This window comes from Amblyomma maculatum, chromosome 3, assembly GCF_055883805.1.
Source record: "Amblyomma maculatum isolate TAMU_Amacu chromosome 3, ASM5588380v1, whole genome shotgun sequence".
Classification (NCBI taxonomy): Eukaryota; Metazoa; Arthropoda; class Arachnida; order Ixodida; family Ixodidae; genus Amblyomma; species Amblyomma maculatum.
Genome location: NC_139346.1, coordinates 204,689,962 through 204,707,228, shown reverse-complemented (window position 1 = coordinate 204,707,228; position 17,267 = coordinate 204,689,962). Strand labels below are relative to the sequence as shown.

Sequence of the window (17,267 nt, the reverse complement as noted above, 5' to 3'; positions counted from 1 at the left end):
GTATTGTGCAGCACGTGGGCAAAATCTTTCTCGAACAGAAAGAAAAGTTGGGACGGGTCTTCCGAGAGACACTTGCGCTGGGCAATGGAAGAGAGAAAGCAAATCCTGCTAATGAAGTCACTTTGGGCAGCTTTCAGCAAATCATATGGTCGTGTACACAAAATGAGTATGTTTTTCGTGCCCGGTCATGTTGGTCGAGTTCTCTTGTCCCCAGAGGACACTGAAGAGCGGCGGATTGAAAAGAGGCTACTGGGGATGATGCACAATGGTGGTAATGGATCGACGCGAAAGTCCGGAATACGTCACCATGTCTACTTTTCCTACTCTGACAACGTCAACTGTCTCACACGAGGGAACATGAAGTAAGCGCTATTTAATTGTAAATCTTTTTTTTTTTTTTTTAGTTCACTTGTGTTATTGCAGAGTTGCATCGGGCCCCTTGGCGCATTGAACAAGATAAAACGAGAAAGCTGCGTAAGCAGGCTTGAAGAGGGGTGGGTTCTAAATAATGTCTTTGGCGGCCACAGTCCACCGCCCTCAAAAGATGGAATACCTTTCCAGGACGATGTCCAGAAGGGAGATCCACTCTCTCCATTGATATTCCCATCATGTTGACAAGAGGTGCTCAAATGTTCAATGCAACGCAAGCAGCTGTAGTCGACATCGTTCCAGTAATCACAGGTTTGTCGCTAAGCAGCTGTGTTAAGTACCGTGTGAGAACTGCAGAACATTATTATGAAGCCTCGTTCATTATTATCTCTTGATTTTTAAAGTAATTCCTGCCGGAGACACAACGAGAACAAGAAAAGCAGGACATGAAACTAAGAACTACAAGTAATGTAAAGACAGACTAAACTTTTTTAAAAACCGTTTTGGAAAAGATCAGCTGCTTCCTGGTAGCCTGGCACCGGAAGGAAGCCGGAAATGCGTCTATTCAAGCTAAGTATAGCTAAGTCCGGATCCCGAGGTTGAAATAAGTAGGATAGTAAGAATTGGGTGAAGCGGCATTAGAAACATACTCTCAGGCTAGGAACAGCAGCTTATCACTATCCTTGAAGGGTAGATACTTGGGCTTGTTGGTACATGATCGAAGGAAACAAAATGTAGCGCACCAAGACAAGGACAGAGAAAGACAAGCGCTGTGTGTGTCTTCTTTCTCTGTCCTTGTCTTGGTGCGCTACATTTTGTTTACTATCCTTGAACCCGAAAGTACACAGCAGTTGCACCCAACCAGAACCCGCCTAGAAGCAGGAGGTTAGCGAAAAGGCTTCAAATTATACCGAGGGTAGTGCAGCAGACTCTAAATGAAAATCTTCAGCAAGCGACCGCATGGCCGCCATTGCATCGGACCAGGCTGAGGGACGAAGCATAGTGCCAGGTCACGCGAAGCAGCCCCTCCACGTACCTCTGTGCCTGCGCTACTTTGCTTCGGTGTACGGACGTGTCCAATGCAGTGGCGTTTAAAAGAGAGAAACCACCTCCTCGCGTGAGCATGCCTCGCAGCAGCCCTTCATAGAAGCGGAGCTACCGGTAAGTGCTAGAAGAGGCCTGATTGAACTATCTAGCTATATCGTGGACTAAGCACTTTTACTGAAAATTGCACTCACTCACTCACTCACTCACTCACTCACTCACTCACTCACTCACTCACTCACTCACTCACTCACTCACTCACTCACTCACTCACAAAAGAGTCATCCTCGCTCCTCATCACGTTTCTGGGAGTGCATTTGGACAGGCATCTAAGGTTCCGTAAACTGAAGGCCAATATTGATGGTCTGGTTTGTTAGGTTTAACGTCCCAAAGCGACTCAGGCTATGAGAGACGCCATAGTGGAGGACTCCGGAAATTTCGACCACCTGGGGTTCTTTAACGTGCACTGACATCGCACAGCACACGGGCGCCTTGCTTTTCGCCTCCATCGAAAAGGGGCCGCCGAGGCTGGGGTTCGATCCCGCGTCCTTGGGAACTGTCGTCGAGCGCCGTAACCACTGCGCCACCCCGGCGTGGCGAAGACCGATATTGAAGTAAAATTATCCATCATCTGAGGATATTTATTAAAGGCCATGATTACATCTCTAAGCATACACTGTAATCCTTATATTGTGCTTTACACATTCACATATCAGTTACACTATAGTATATTGGAAAACCATATGTATACTACTCACGCGCCGTATCATCTCCTATAGTAGTCTTGTACACATTACAGAAAGTAAGTAACCAATTAAAATGAAATTTGCACCATCCGATATGCAACTGATTACAGCGTCAATGACAGCTCAAGAAAAAGAACTGAATAATTAAAGAAGAGTAATCAGTTATAATAATATGTTACACTTCTTCAATCTTTCCTCGTACAACACAATCTCGTTCAAAGTGCCATAAACTATAATGCGGATTGCTTGAAAATTTTTACAATTTGTTACTCTTCAACAGGGCTTGATTTTCAAAGCTTTTACTGATTTCGCAACGTTTTCTTTCAGTACGTCAGCCGCTACAGGGAAGCTTTAGAGGGTAGGGCAGTATAATATACCGCACTAATACCTTGCGCACCCGCACGTAGTTACCCAACGTTTCGACCGCACTTTCAATGTCCTATGAAGCGCCGCGCTTCGTTGTTACCATAGAGTTCCTCACACTAACTAGAGGGAAAGCTGAGGGCGCTGCACTTCAGCCACCATGGGCGCGCTAAGAATTATGGGTCGGTGTGCTACTTGTTGCGGGACAGTCGGTTTTTCTCGGGCACGTGGAGTGGCGTTACTGCGACGTTTCTTTTTGTCATCATCATCATCTGAAGGTGCGTACATAGACCGCGAAAGCCATAGTAGCGAAGGCTCAAAAGCAGACGTCGCCAATAAATGGTTTTTGTTTCCCGAAATGCCTCTAAAAACTTCCTTCAGTGATTGCACAACCATAAATATTTTTGTAACGTTTTTTTTTTATTTCAAATTTTGCCTATTAAGTGCGAAATATTGGTATTTGTGCTGCTCAAAACTAAGCCAATAGGAGAAAGAGCCATCGCTTATATTGGATAAATATCACACTGACATGCTGTTTCTCTCCCTTTTTGCAATTTACAGTCACAATATTCAATCTTAGGACATTATTTATGGTAGAACAACGTTTATCTTTGCATTAGTTTTGGCCAAAAGTTGTAGTTCTGCACTCGGTAGCTCTCCGGCCCATGATGCTTTGAGCGCCCATGGTGGCTGAACTGGCCGTCTGGAAACTCCATGTAAACTCCCATAGACGGCAGCACAGCTTTCCCTCTAGGTAAGAGTAAGAAACTCTATGGTTGTTACCCTGTTGAAATGTTACTTTTGATTTCAACTAATAACTGCTGCTATATTTTTAAATAACTGCTTCTGGGCGCTTGGCAGGACAAAGGGAAGGGTGTCCAGGCAGTGTAGGCTCTTTGCGGTTCTTTGTGCGCCACTGAACTTGATTCGCGCTTGTAAAGCAAGTTTCAGTGCCTGAATATATTTTCATTATCCTTCTCCCACATTGTCACCCATCATGATCCTCTTTCTTCTCCCCTTTCCCTTCCCCAGTGCAGAGTAGCCGGCCAGATTTTAATCATTCCGGCCAACCTCTCTGAATTTCCTTTAAATAATTCCATCTATCTATCTGTTGAAATGTGGCGCACGTAAGGCCGCTGAAAAGCTGAGAAAATTATCTGTAGGTGTTTTCTTTGGTACTTGAGGTGCAGCTTCGGGTGCGGAACCACAGCAAGGCCGCTTCAATTCTTCGTCGAAAAACTGGCGAAGCTCCTGACTAATTGCTTCGCTAGACACTCATTTAGCTTAAAATTGAGTAATTACTACCGATGCCAGAGGAATTTCGCGTTCCTCAAAGAAGAGTGAAAACCGCGGAGAGTGCAACGTGCCAAGCAGCCATGCGCACCTTTGTGCGGCCGAACAGTCTGATGCAATCACATCGACACGGACGTGTCGCCCCAGCAGCCTTTATCTAAAGAAGCAATTGATTACCGAAAATAGATTACACAAATAAAATAACTGAATTACCCGAAATGTTACTGCTTAAAAATGTCATCAACTGGTTACAAAAGTACACAAAATGTAATTAATTATGAGATATTAATTACGTGAAACCCTGTAGCAGAGGATACAAAATTAAGCCATTCGAATATTTACCTAGAGTTTTTAGTCTGCACCAGGGCTGCATTTCTTATTTTTGAACATTAAATCCTCTCAGTATCACAGCTTGGTGGTCATTATCTTGGTATTTCCTGTACAAACTTGTCAAAAATGCCATTTTTCTTCTCATCCCACAATGCTATCTCAAAACGCCCGCATAACCCTGCCTGTACACAATAACAATGTCGTCTTGCATAAATTAAGAACTAGTTACGGGAAACAGTCTGTTTATTTCTCACCAGTTGCTGTGTGGAACACTTTACCGACCGAACTTAGAAACCGCTAAATACCTCTGAAACTTCAAAGCACGCTTTAATAGAATAATATTTAGCTGAGCTACCTCAGTGTGACTCATTTACTTTTAATTTTCTTGCTTATTACGTACAGCTTCCTATTTGTGAGAAACATGTTTCAAGTTTTGTTATTATGGTACCCTTGTGGCTAGTTATGCATAACAGCTTTTAATTTTATCTTTTGTGTCGTACTATGTGCCTTCAATGTACTCAGTTTGCACATATTCATTTGATACGTCGTGTAAGTTGCCACATGTTTCATTTTATATATTTACTTAGGAGGTCCCAGTATTGTCACCAACTTCGGGGCCCCTTTCTGTATAAGCTGAGCACCTTAGTTTTATACGTAAATAAGACTTAATGTGATCTGAAATAAGCTCTTTCTTTTGAGGTTATGCACGAGTCTCAATACTGTCTGTCTTCATCTAATAGCAAAGTTAGTTGTATTTATGAATGTCTATACTTGACGTTGGCCTGGACAAAACGGCCCCTGAAAGGTTCCGATGTTTCGTCAAGAAGGCTTGTAGTGCGCGTAGACTCTGAAGAAGACGCATCTCCAAGCAGAGACACCGGGCAATGGCCCGAGGGCCTACTATACCTTACACATGCAATTCGTTGCCACATGTTTTTCATGGTGTATAAAAACTTGGCTGGATCCACAAGGTGCGCACCTCTCGCTCTTGCTCATCGCAGGACGCGACGATGCAGTTCAATGCTGACCACCTCAAGAACCTGATCGAGCAGGCGTTCCCACCACAGGACATGGTACTCGACTGCCGCATGAAGGCCCGTTCGGACCTGTGCCGAGACTTTGATTGCCGAAAACTGTGAGCACATAGCGCGCCTTGGCCTCTGCCTGTTTTTGCGATACCATGCACACGAACCTGAACGCAGCAAATAACTCCCTCTTATGGATATATACCTGACCTTTTATTTATTTTGCGCTTGGAGGAGGTTATTGCAGGGCACAGCGAAAGAAAGGTGGGGGGGGGGGGGGGGGCGGAGACTAATCGCTGTTCATTGTGGTTATATACCTGATCTGCTCCGAAAATTTGTTACCTTTTATTAGCCCGTCTTTCAAATTTAACATAATCTCTAATAATTTAAAACAATGAGTAGCACTTTAAGAAAAAAAATTATCGACGATTACGTTACTTCCTAATGCGAAATTTGAGCGCAGCAAATAAGCTGTTTCACCTTTTCTATAGATTGAGGCAAAGAAATCGAGCAACACATGTATGCACTATCACAGAATTTTTTTTTTTATTTTTCACACGTATTCCTTTAACAAAGACTCCACTAACAGTTCTTGACAGTCATGAAGGAAGCTTTGTGGTCGGAAAAATAGACTGATATATGTTCGACTTGTTACACCAATGCTTGATTCTCAAAGACGAGATCTATACAAGTGCCTCGCGAGGTTGTCACAGCCGTGGGACGCGTTACGAGCGAGAGGAACGGGATACGAAGAGGCGTCCGTGTGCTGTGCGATGTCAGCGCACGTTAAAGATCCCCAGGTGGTCGAAATTACTCCGTAGCCCTCCACTACGACTTCTCTTTCTCTCTTTCCACTTTCACTCTCGCCTTCCTCCCTTCCCTTACGGCTTGGTTGCGGTGTCCACAGAAAACAAGTGAGACAGTTACCGCGCCTTTCCCTTCCTATAAAAAATAAATCAGTTTTTCTACGCGGTCATGCCCCGCCGGGGTGGTACAGTGGTAAGACGCCCGACTACTGTCCGGAATACCCGGGTTCGAGCCCGACCTCAGCGGCTGCGTTTCGATGGAGGCGAAACGAAGAGGCGTCCGTGTGCTGTGCGATGTCAGCGCACGTTAAAGATCCCCAAGTGGTCGAAATTTCTCCGTAGCCCTCCACTACGGCTCCTCTTTCTCTCTTTACACTTTAACTCCCACCTTCCTCCCTTCCCTTACGGCGCGGTTCAGGTGTCCACAAACTCGTGTGACAGATACTGCGCCTTTCCCTTCCTGTGAACCAATTATTATTATTATCTACGCGGTCACGTTGTCTTGACTAGCTAGCGGCGGCAGCGGCATCAGACAGTCGCTGATAGCGCTTCCTCCGGCGACCCCTCCCCCCCTCCTTCAAACCCCCTTCCTTTCCTTGTGTTCTCCGGCTGCTCCGCGCTTCCTGCGAGGCTTCGGTTGCCAAGCGCCGGCTCGAACTGGGGGGATGAAAGTGGGGAGGCGCTGGTTACGAGGCCGACGCCGACGCGAAACCCAGGAACGAGCGCCAAAGAGCTGCGCTCTAAAAAGACCACACGTCCTTTTTGCTTAAGCGCTAAGTTTACTTTAAAAAATGAGTCACCAACTGGCCCAGCACCTTGTTTTGCTCAATTATGCACTATATTCAAATGAGATGAAAGTGCGCTATGAAGTGCTTGGTGCTTGCCACTGGAAGAAAAATACGGGATCATTCATTCCTGTTGACTAGAGAAAAGCTCCAAGGTACGTATTCAAGATACATGGAGCCAAGGCCCAGTCAGGTTTGTCGCCTTTTGCCTTGGCCTCCCCTTTCTTGCAGAAAAAAAGAAATAAACTCTAACTCCAAATTTACCTGTTTGACTACATTACAGAAGCATGCTGTTCCCCAGACTGAAAGATAAGATTATTGCGCGACGTGTCGTTAATTTCGGCATCCAAACGTGTCAAACGCATCAAAACAGCTTCGATCGAATCCAATAGCTCATGCACCTGGAGACGGAGTTAAAGCATTTACACCTTCCTCACTGTAGCAATGCTAACAGTGAAATACCCGTGCTCTCGTACCCTGTTTCGAGAAGTCATTCGCTAGGCAGCTTACATCGAAACCCCCTTTGCCACCCGTCCTTGAGTTGGTCTTCGGCCCCTGTTTACACTAAGCATGCATCCGCCTAGCCAGCCCGCAAAACAAATGGATGCTTCCTGAGAGAGTTACACGTCAGCGAGGCGATAAGCGAGCGCGAGTGCTCGAGTCAACACAGCGTCGCAATGAAACGTTGACCGCTAACAGGCGATAGAGTCGAGAAGAAAGGTGCTACGTTGCTTTTGATCAATGAGCCATCCTGCGTTCACCGGATGCACAAGCAGACGACTGTCCGTTGAGAAGCAAGCACATTCCGCTTCCGTTCGGACGAGACTGGAGCGGGCGAAGGCTCCGCATAGGTCGTTTACCTCGAAAACACAGTTGCCTCGACAGAAGTGGTGCCGCCGCCGTCTGGGGTGGCGACGTTACCGAACTAGGCCACCAGGGGGGAGGGAGAGGAGGAAGAGTGATGCGTTGAATTACGGGGACGCGCGCGCTCTGCTGATAACAGACACCTTGCAGCGTGGGGAACGCTGTCGACTCCCTTATCTCCGAACAGTGTGCCTACGAGGTTGCAAGAGATTAGCCGCCGCTCGTGTTTCTTGCTCCGACAGCTCGATAACGGCAGTCATTCATTTCAGTGACGACCGGCGTTTGCGTGCCGTAGGAAACACCGAAGCTGCAGACGTTGCCTTCGTGAGAAGCCGTGAAGACCCAAGTACAACACCGATATCGACACGGCCACTTTTGAAACACGTGACGTCGTTCAGCGCTGGCTTCAGTATATTTTGCTTAGTTTCACAATATACTACAGGGGCAAGCGCAGTGACAACATTGTTTATACATAATATAATAATAATAATAATTGGTTCACAGGAAGGGAAAGGCGCAGTATCTGTCACACTTGCTCTGTGGACGCCTGATCAGCGCCGTAAGGCAAGGGATGAAGGTGGGAGTTAAAGTAGAAAGAGAGAAAGGTGAGCCGTAGTGGAGGGCTACAGAGTAATTTCGAAGGGGCATTATATTCTGGTCGCGAGCCTATCAAAAAGAGGAACACAGCGCATTTATTTGCGTTGCAAATATGAAGCAAAGCGAACTGAAGACGTTTTCGCCACACCGAAAGGTATGTTGCGGTTGTGATCCATGTAAGAGAAAGGGAGGAAGTGAAAAGAGGTCCCATTACAATTGTACCTGCGCGTTGCTTCAACGAACCACAAATCTACGCTCAGAGCACAAGCAGCCCGGCTGAGCATTGACAGCCGCGGGACCAAAGTTGTGTTGCCTGTTCGCTTGTTACGCAGCTGCGGTGAAGTAAGCCAATAACTCAGGTGGCCATAATAAGGCGAACGTCTTTAACGGCTCATACTTTCAACCACGATTCTGTCACACACTTTCGTCACACTTTAGCTGTCAGTCATCCTGACAGCCACACCGGGCGCGTGAGAAACTATCTTGTCTAGCCTCGGGCCAACGCGGTTACCATGGAGACCGCCGCCGCTGTTTACTTTTAAAGCTGTCAGGGAAAGACTTTCGTTAGTGGTAGATAGTGACCGATAATGATAGTGGTTGTTAGTGACAGGGATGATAATAATGGGAGGTGTGACTATGACGTCATCACATGGCGACGTCATTTGCCGTGACGTGACGTCATGACCGGATGTGGCGCCGTCCCTGGATCGAGTCAGCTTCGTATATGCCTAAATCGTCCATGACCAGACACGATGTCATGACCGAATGTGGTGCCATCATGACGTCATATCCGGCCATGAGATCGTGTTTAGTCATGGGTGATTCAGGCATATACGAAGCTTACTCGATCCAGGCTTCCGTGCTGCTTCTTTCATTTGGCGCTTCCTCGAACGCCCCACCAAACGCTATACAGAAGACGCAGTAAAGCAGCAATCAGTGACAATTCAAATTGGTTTACAGGAATGAAAAGGCGCTGCATTAAGGGATGAAGGTGGAAATGAAAAAAGAGAGAAAGAGGGGCCGTAGTGGAGGGCTACGGACCACCGCGCAATAAAAGTTTTCACCTCATCGCACTGGGACAGGTAGGTCACCGCCGCTTGCGGCGGGGTCTAGCCTGCCACCGAATTTTGTCTGTTGTAGGCCGTAATTGCACCCACCACCGCTTCGGTGGTGGACGAAGACTGTTGCGGCGCGCGTCTTTCTCTCCCTCTTCGTTTTTCTTTCTTGTCTAGGCGAAACGAAGAGGCGTCGTATGCTGTGCGATGTCAGCGCACGTTAAAGATCCCCAGGTGGTCGAAATTACTCCGTAGCCCTCCACTACGGCTCCTCTTTCTCTCTTTCCACTTTCCCTCCCATCTTCCTCCCTTCCCTTACGGCGCGGTTGCGGTGTCCGCAGAAATCAAGTGAGATCAGTTACCGTGCCTTTCCCTTCCTATAAATAAATCAGTTTTTTTTTCTTTTCTGTCCGCACGAGGCAGCGGAGGTGGCTCAGCTACAGAGCCAGTAGCGTTCCTGTGCATTTTCTTTTCCTTCTTCCTACAGCCACAACAACAGCGCTTTAGTGGTCGGGTGAGGTGGTGGAGGGGTGGCTGCTCCTGGCCCTACGGGGCTGGGACTGGTATGTCACTGCCGCTTGCTGTGGGGGCTAGTCTGCCACTAGATTTCACCCGCTACCCTTTCGGTGGTGGACGACGGCTGTTGCGACACGCGTCTTTATTTCCCTCTCCTTTTCTTTCTTCTCTTTTTTCTCTTCTGTCCGCACGAAGCATCGGAGGTGACTCACCTACAGAGCCAGTAGCAGGCCCGTGCACTTTCTTTTCCTTCTTCCTTCAGTCGCAACAACAACACTTTAGATGTCCAGAGTGCCCCCTAGAATTTTTGTTAAGCTTTCGTTTCGGATCCTTTTGGTCCTCTGTCAATGGTCACTATCATTGAGTGACGAAGCTACGGCTTCCAAGAGTCCTTGGAAAGCGACCAGGTGTCATCATAGAGAACATTCGATTTTTCAGTCCCAGATTACTTGCTGATAGGTCTCGGCTTCCGCTCTGACAGGAAGTATACATTATTATAACAAGAACATGCAAGCTTCCGCCGTCGTCTGCTTTGGCAGAAAATGCCAACTATCGTGTCCCAAATCGAATCAGGCTATGACAAACGTCTTAAGGGATGTCTACGGAAATTTTGACCGACTGGGGCTCATTAACGTGCACTGACATCGCCCAACACACGGCAGTCTTGCTTTTTGCCTCCATCGGAAAGCAGCCGCTGTCGCCGGGATTCAATCCCGCATCCTTGGGCACTGTAGTCGAGAGTCCTAACCACTGTCCCACAACTGCAACCATCTCGAGAGCGTCCCTCCAAAATCGGAGGAAAAGACCGAACTACAAAACGTATCTTTACGTCATATGAAAACCAGAGTCAGTAAGCTTAGGGCTATCTATCTATCTATCTATCTATCTATCTATCTATCTATCTATCTATCTATCTATCTATCTATCTATCTATCTATCTATCTATCTATCTATCTATCTATCTATCTATCTATCTATCTATCTATCTATCTATCTATCTATCTATCTATCTATCTATCTATCTATCTATCTATCTATCTATCTATCTATCTATCTATCTATCTATCTATCTATCTATCTATCTATCTATCTATCTATCTATCTATCTATCTATCTATCTATCTATCTATCTATCTATCTATCTATCTATCTATCTATCTATCTATCTATCTATCTATCTATCTATCTATCTATCTATCTATCTATCTATCTATCTATCTATCTATCTATCTATCTATCTATCTATCTATCTATCTATCTATCTATCTATCTATCTATCTATCTATCTATCTATCTATCTATCTATCTATCTATCTATCTATCTATCTATCTATCTATCTATCTATCTATCTATCTATCTATCTATCTATCTATCTATCTATCTATCTATCTATCTATCTATCTATCTATCTATCTATCTATCTATCTATCTATCTATCTATCTATCTATCTATCTATCTATCTATCTATCTATCTATCTATCTATCTATCTATCCGTGCGACGACTCATCCCACATTTTTCTTTTCATTGACTGGTGCTTCAAAACATGTGAGTAATACCCTTGTCACACGTGCAGTCTAACCATGGTTAAGCTTGACCGCGGTTAAGGCTAACCGCAGTTACGGACATTCACACGATAAACCTAACCGTAGTTATTTTGCTAACCATGGTTACCGCAAACTGAGGTTGGCCACCTCAGTCAGGACCACTAACTGACAAAATGGCGGCCCCCATGTCCTACGCAAGTAGCTCAGCTAGCTCCGAAACGTGCTCCCAAAAGCGTATTAACTGGTCTGTGGCTGCCACAGAGGCGTTAATACGAATTTGGGAGGACAATTTGAGCGGACTGCGCTCAAACACGCGTAACGCACGTATATACCGCGTTATGGCGGAAGAGCTGAACTTGGGCTTGCCGGCGGGTGAAGGCCCGTATACGCCAAAGCAAGTTCGACAAAAACTGGAAAATTTGAACAAGCAGTACCGGTGAGTAGCATGCTCCCTTCCTAGTGAAGAAACGATGAATTCTGTCGCACTTTGTGTAATGTGTAGGCACAGGCGCGAGCGAGGACCGTCGCACTGTTGTCACTAGTGTTAGGCCTTGCCTGCTGTCTCTGCACCGCGCTGACGCGTTGAAAACAGCGGAAGACACGCAGCTTTTTCTAGACTAGGTTTTCATGAATATACAGCGTCATTATCCCTGCGCGATCATTTATAGGCATGTGTATGCTTCATTGCTTTATCGGCAGCCGCTTCGGTTAGCTCGATATTAGTACGCGAGCGGCAAGCTACGAGCGCGGTGCCCTCGCAGCCACAGATCCAGACGACGAGAACACGGCGCCGCGCTTGTCGCCGTAGTTTTCGCATATATGGAGTTGTTTTTCAAATTGCGTGGGCGGTACATTTTCAGGTTACTCCATCAGTGCGCGATAAAACTATTGTCCATTTCACGTACAGTACAGGTGTAATTTTACGGATTCTGCCATTTCCCTCTTGTAAATATTTACGTAGTCTTTGGCAGGTAAGAAAATTCATATAAAAAAAAAAACAGAGGTCCTGATCTATTTCAGAGTGCTTAATGTGTTAATGACATTGTGCTAATTGTTCCTGCATCGCCACACTATTGTTTTGCATTTCCTGAACCTTTTCTGTCCGTGGCTCTTTGTTTTCACGATTTTGCTTCTCATAAAAGTATCAACACTGCAGATGTACATAATTGCATGCTGCAAAATTTCATTCAAGAAACTTTTCTGTGCAGAAAGCTGAGACGTTGCGGCACCACAACAGGTGCCAAGGGCATCGAATGGCCCTTTTACTGGACCCTGCATTCATTTCTTGGCTCACTGCCAATCAATGACAAGGACCTCATTGAAGAAAGTTTGGAGGTAATCGGATGTTTTCATTAGAATTCTAGCACTATTCATTGTGCAGCTAATGCTGTAAACTAGATTTTCGTGCATAATAAGCACGTATTCTTCTCAGCATGCCATACCATTTTTCATGTGTTATGCAGATTATTTAAAGCAAAATGAGGGGCTCGTTATTACAGAGTTTAAAGGAGCTGACAGTCTACGCGTCCAAAGCATACGTTGGGGATTTTTTTTTTTTTGTTTATGTTTGGTTGTTGGCATTTGGCAAGAGTGTCTTATGGTGATTATCGGGACAACGAATATTAAATAAAAAGTGGAAGGAAAAACAACCTTCCGCTTTTCATTTAAAATTATTTATCCCGATATCACCATAAGACTAATTCTTGTCAAATACCAACAACCAAAGATAAAAAAAAAGAAAATCCCCAACATTTGCCTTGGACTCGTAGACTGTAAACATTTTTCATGTGATGTCACAGTACCATGCTGAAAATGATTGAAACAGTATACTGTGCCTGTGAACATGTTTTTTTCTTTTGGAATTTGTTGTATGTATCCAATGATGACCTGCAAGGTGGCAGGGCAAGCTGAAACTGGTTAAATTCATACTTAAGCATGACTGCTATATATTTCTTTTAAATAAAGAACCATAGTTTATGAAAGGATGATGTGAAAGGTGAAGGCCCAACAACTTGCTACTCTAAATGCACACCTAAATAAAGTATGTACCAAGACCTCCTGAGCACTGCGAAGCCAAAGATGCAATATGTACAGTGCCACTCTTGAAGAAAAGAGCCTGGTCTAGAAATATGAAAAAGTTATCTCGGGCTCGCTCACTGCCTGCAATTTTTCTATGCTAGAATGAATTTAGTGACTTTCAGCAAAGTTTATATTTAATAGGTAGTCATTCTGATCCACCATTTTCCTTGTGTACACATAATTTGCAAATGCTTAATTTCAGAAGCATATGTGACAGGAAAAGTTTTTCTAGATTTTTACCCGCAAAGTGAAAACCAATCAAGTGACTTTCAAAATAAAATAGGCGACCTATCACGCCATAGTCACATCTTGTACAGGCCAATGCCAACTGTCAAGAATGATTTCTTGAAAACATCTTTTTCATCGAGAACCAATAATGAATGGAACATGCTACCAAACTCCGCCGTCAAATCGCAATCACCTAGTACATGTTTAGATAAGCTACATAGTGTTTTATTTTGTTTTATTTATATGGCAGAGTTTTGTTTTGCATAAATAGTGAATAGACTTCAGCGTTGTTTTCAATGCTTATTTTCTTATGTTGTTGCCTTTTGTTCCAGGTTTGAATGTTGTGCCATTTAAACAGCCTATGCTCAGGGTTGACTATATGAATAAAGGAAATGAAATGAGGGATGCTGCTTGCCTGCTAGCTTTCACGTGTCGAATTTTGCTGTACTTTGATGTCAAGTATTTTGTTTGACATATATATTCCCAAAGGTTGGTGTCGCAGATGGCATGAAGTACAGCTTGCTTTGATATTACAAGCTTTGTCTTTTTGCCACACACAGGTCGCAATAATTGACCAAGCACCTGAAGATGCTGAGGTGGTATCTTGCTACCGGAGTGATACTGACGTACAGGCTACGAGCAGTGGCTCAGGTATTGAAACCCCTGCAGCCCCTGCAGCAGTGGCTGGACCATCATACACGAGCAGCAGCAGCAACATCACAAAAGCGAGCAGGAAAAGACCTGCTGCCTCAGTGCTAAACAGCCTGCTGACACTGCACCAGCAGAGGAACGTGCGGCCAAGGCAGCCTCTGACAGCCACGAGCTGAAAAAACAGCCCATCGAGCTGCAGAAAGACTCAAACAAAATGCAGAACAATATGATGGAAATGATGAAAGCATATTTTGCTTCCAAACAGAATGCTGAATAAATTTTTCTGGAATCATCGCCTTCATGTGGTAAATGAAACAGTATATCAGCTGCAGTGTTCAGAAAGGCAATCCGAGAACCTCTGTGTCAATGCAGAATGTTATGAATCTTATTTTGCCTAAAATGTCAGTTTTGTTAAGTGTCTCCCTATACACTAAACATGATACTGTTAACTAGAACACAAGGTAAGTACAATGAAGATAGAAACTGAGCTAGTTAGCAGTTTTCCTCCTAACTACCTGAAATGATGAACTGTAAAGCACATGTTAAAATCTAATCATTTATATTTCTCAAAACATCCACGAGGCAAATGTATACAAGTATTGTTTCTCATAATAGGAACACTCAAGGCAGTTAAGACATTTCGGCCTAAATTAGCAGCTATTCAGCTAGGCTGGGAAAATGTATCCATAAAGTAGCCTCGATTCTTCGTGCATGGTGCACTGCCTGCCTGTTGCACAAAATAAAGTCACGCCAATGCTTAAAGAGGCATTTAGGTAGCACCAGTTAAATATTTCCCTTCCCTCCCAAGAGGCAAAAAAATGAATGGAATATAGGCCTCTATTTTTCATCTCTACTTCTCGACTTATGGTTCTTGGCTCATTATATACACTCGATAGCGTACAACTTCACAGTGAAACTTGGGTACAGAAAGCACTTTTACTTCAGACAAGGAGCAAAATATTTCACAGCAGGGGGAAGCGGCAGAAGTGATTACAGTAAGTAGTAAATAGAAAGCACTCGAGCACATTTTTCACACACACACACGCGCACAAAGAATAGCTGGGATGACAGGATTAGGGCAAAGTTCAACTTGAGGCAAAGTGGCTCATTAGGGCGTTGCGAACTTCAACACCTGATGGCTCAACCCGGCTGCTGGAGCAAGATGGTTGAGGACGGCCGCGGTCTCGGGCTTGTACCTCATCGAACCAACTTGCATCACAGCAGTCAGCCATTTCTTCACAGATGTTGTGCACCACACAACATGTGCGGATTACATTGTTGACATTAGTAATGTCGCACTCGAGTCATTTCAATAGAATACGAAAACGAGCCTTCAACCTTCCAAATGCATTTTCAACAATGCGTCTCGCTCGCCATAAGTGGTAATTGAACACTCCTGTAGGTGAGCCTGGTGGGCCTGGATTTGGGAATGGTTTCATGATATGATTCTGTAATGGAAATGCTTGATCGGCAAGCAGGAGGGGTTCTACTGTTACTCCTGCCACAACCTTTCCTTCAGCTCTGAATAGGTGACTGGCCAGTATACCTGGAAGGCTCGAGCTTTCAAATACACCAGCGTCGTGATTTCTTCCGGGAGACCCGACGTTCGTATACAAAAATCTGTACTTGTGGTCGGCGATGGCCAAAAGGATGGTACTGTACCATCCTTTATTGTTAATGTAATCCGAGGCGTGCTCTTCTGGCGGGCACACCTCAATGTGACAGCCGTCGAGGGCTCCCACGCCTTGCGGAAAGCCGGTCACAGCAGTAAACTGGCGAAGGTGTTCCGCCAACTCACTTCGCTTGGGAAGTCTCACCAACTTTGTGCCCAGCTGACGTACAACAACGGCGCAAAACTCCCGAAATATAGTATTCACAGTCGACCGGCCTAAGCCAAAAGCGTTGGCGATTGTTCGTTCTTCCGCAGAGGACGCGAGCCGATACAAACTTACAGCCACACGTTTATCCAAAAGGACTGCTCTCCGCATAGCCGTGTCTTGCCGCTGCATACACTCGCACAAATTCAGAATGTACCGGAAAATACTGCGGGTCACTCTGAAATGCGCCCTGAACTCGCTGTCCGGCAGGTGTGGCACCGTAGTCTCATACCACGACTGCCCTCGTGGATAAGCCCACAATCGCCGCTCGGAAGAGCAGAGCCGCGCAGTTATTGCCATGATGCGGCGACACCTTGCTTCAGCGTACTGACGCTCCTCTTCTGCTGCATCGATTGCTTCAAGCAAGTGCAACTGCTGGATGCGACGCTGGTGAAGCGCCACTTGCTGCATGGTGATCATTGCCCAGAAATCGTCTTCATCGTCTCCAGTTTCCGCAAAACCATACTGCGCCATCGATTTCCCACAGCTGCCCGCTGAGAGGCGCAGTTGTGTGGTCTCACCAACTTCGTAAACACCAGCGCGCTCTGCGATTCTCGTCGAGGCGCACTTCACTCACTGTGCAGTGCTACTGTCGCGAAACCACAAAGGTAATAATGTTTATAACAAGCGCACTCCTCAAACCACCTGTTCAGCCCACGAAGTTCAGCTAAGCCACCACAGTTCAGCCTACACGAACAAACCATATACAGAACTCCGGCTATTTGCGGCTAAAAATATGGCTACAAAGCCAACTACGACCACTGTTGAAAGACTGCTTCTATTTCTCGCTAAAGTTGAAGAAAAACACGTATTTAATGCATATCAAACATAACAAAACTGTTTATTGAAGCACTTATCTTCAATCTCCAGCCTAATGCTCTTATTATTTTATGTTTAAAGGTTTGTAAACTTGAGGAACAAGGGCGAATACGCCAAGACCACGTGATAGTCCTTGCGGCTGTATTTGGGCGTGTGTAGCAGCGCCGCAGTTCAGTTTGCGGTAACTGCGGTTAGGTCCGGTAACTGCGGTTAGGTCTAACTGCGGTTAAGGCTGCTCGTGTGACAAGGGTATAAGTGTGTTCGAATTGTGG

General features: G+C 45.3%; 1 protein-coding gene and 1 pseudogene across 1 annotated transcript; both read left to right on the top strand.

Moving 5' to 3' along the window:
• Positions 1-8,696, top strand: part of LOC146197494 (uncharacterized) — a 44,331-nt pseudogene extending 35,635 nt beyond the window's left edge.
• Positions 8,697-11,359: 2,663 nt separating this feature from the next.
• Positions 11,360-14,613, top strand: LOC146197493 (uncharacterized). Its single transcript, XM_084599337.1, has 3 exons — positions 11,360-11,777; positions 12,550-12,676; positions 14,209-14,613. Exons 1-3 carry the CDS (start codon positions 11,515-11,517, stop codon positions 14,473-14,475), a joined length of 657 nt encoding a protein of 218 aa, XP_084455463.1. The 5' UTR covers positions 11,360-11,514; the 3' UTR covers positions 14,476-14,613.
• Positions 14,614-17,267: the final 2,654 nt, after the last annotated feature.

What these genes read in the sequence shown, in the direction of transcription:
- LOC146197493 (XM_084599337.1), top strand. Translation starts at nt 11,515, where the DNA reads ATGGCGGCCCCCATGTCCTACGCAAGTAGCTCAGCTAGCTCCGAAACG. An exon ending in AATTTGAACAAGCAGTACCG is followed by an intron (nt 11,778 to 12,549) that starts GTGAGTAGCATG and finishes TTTTCTGTGCAG; the next exon opens with AAAGCTGAGACGTTGCGGCA. An exon ending in TCATTGAAGAAAGTTTGGAG is followed by an intron (nt 12,677 to 14,208) that starts GTAATCGGATGT and finishes TGCCACACACAG; the next exon opens with GTCGCAATAATTGACCAAGC.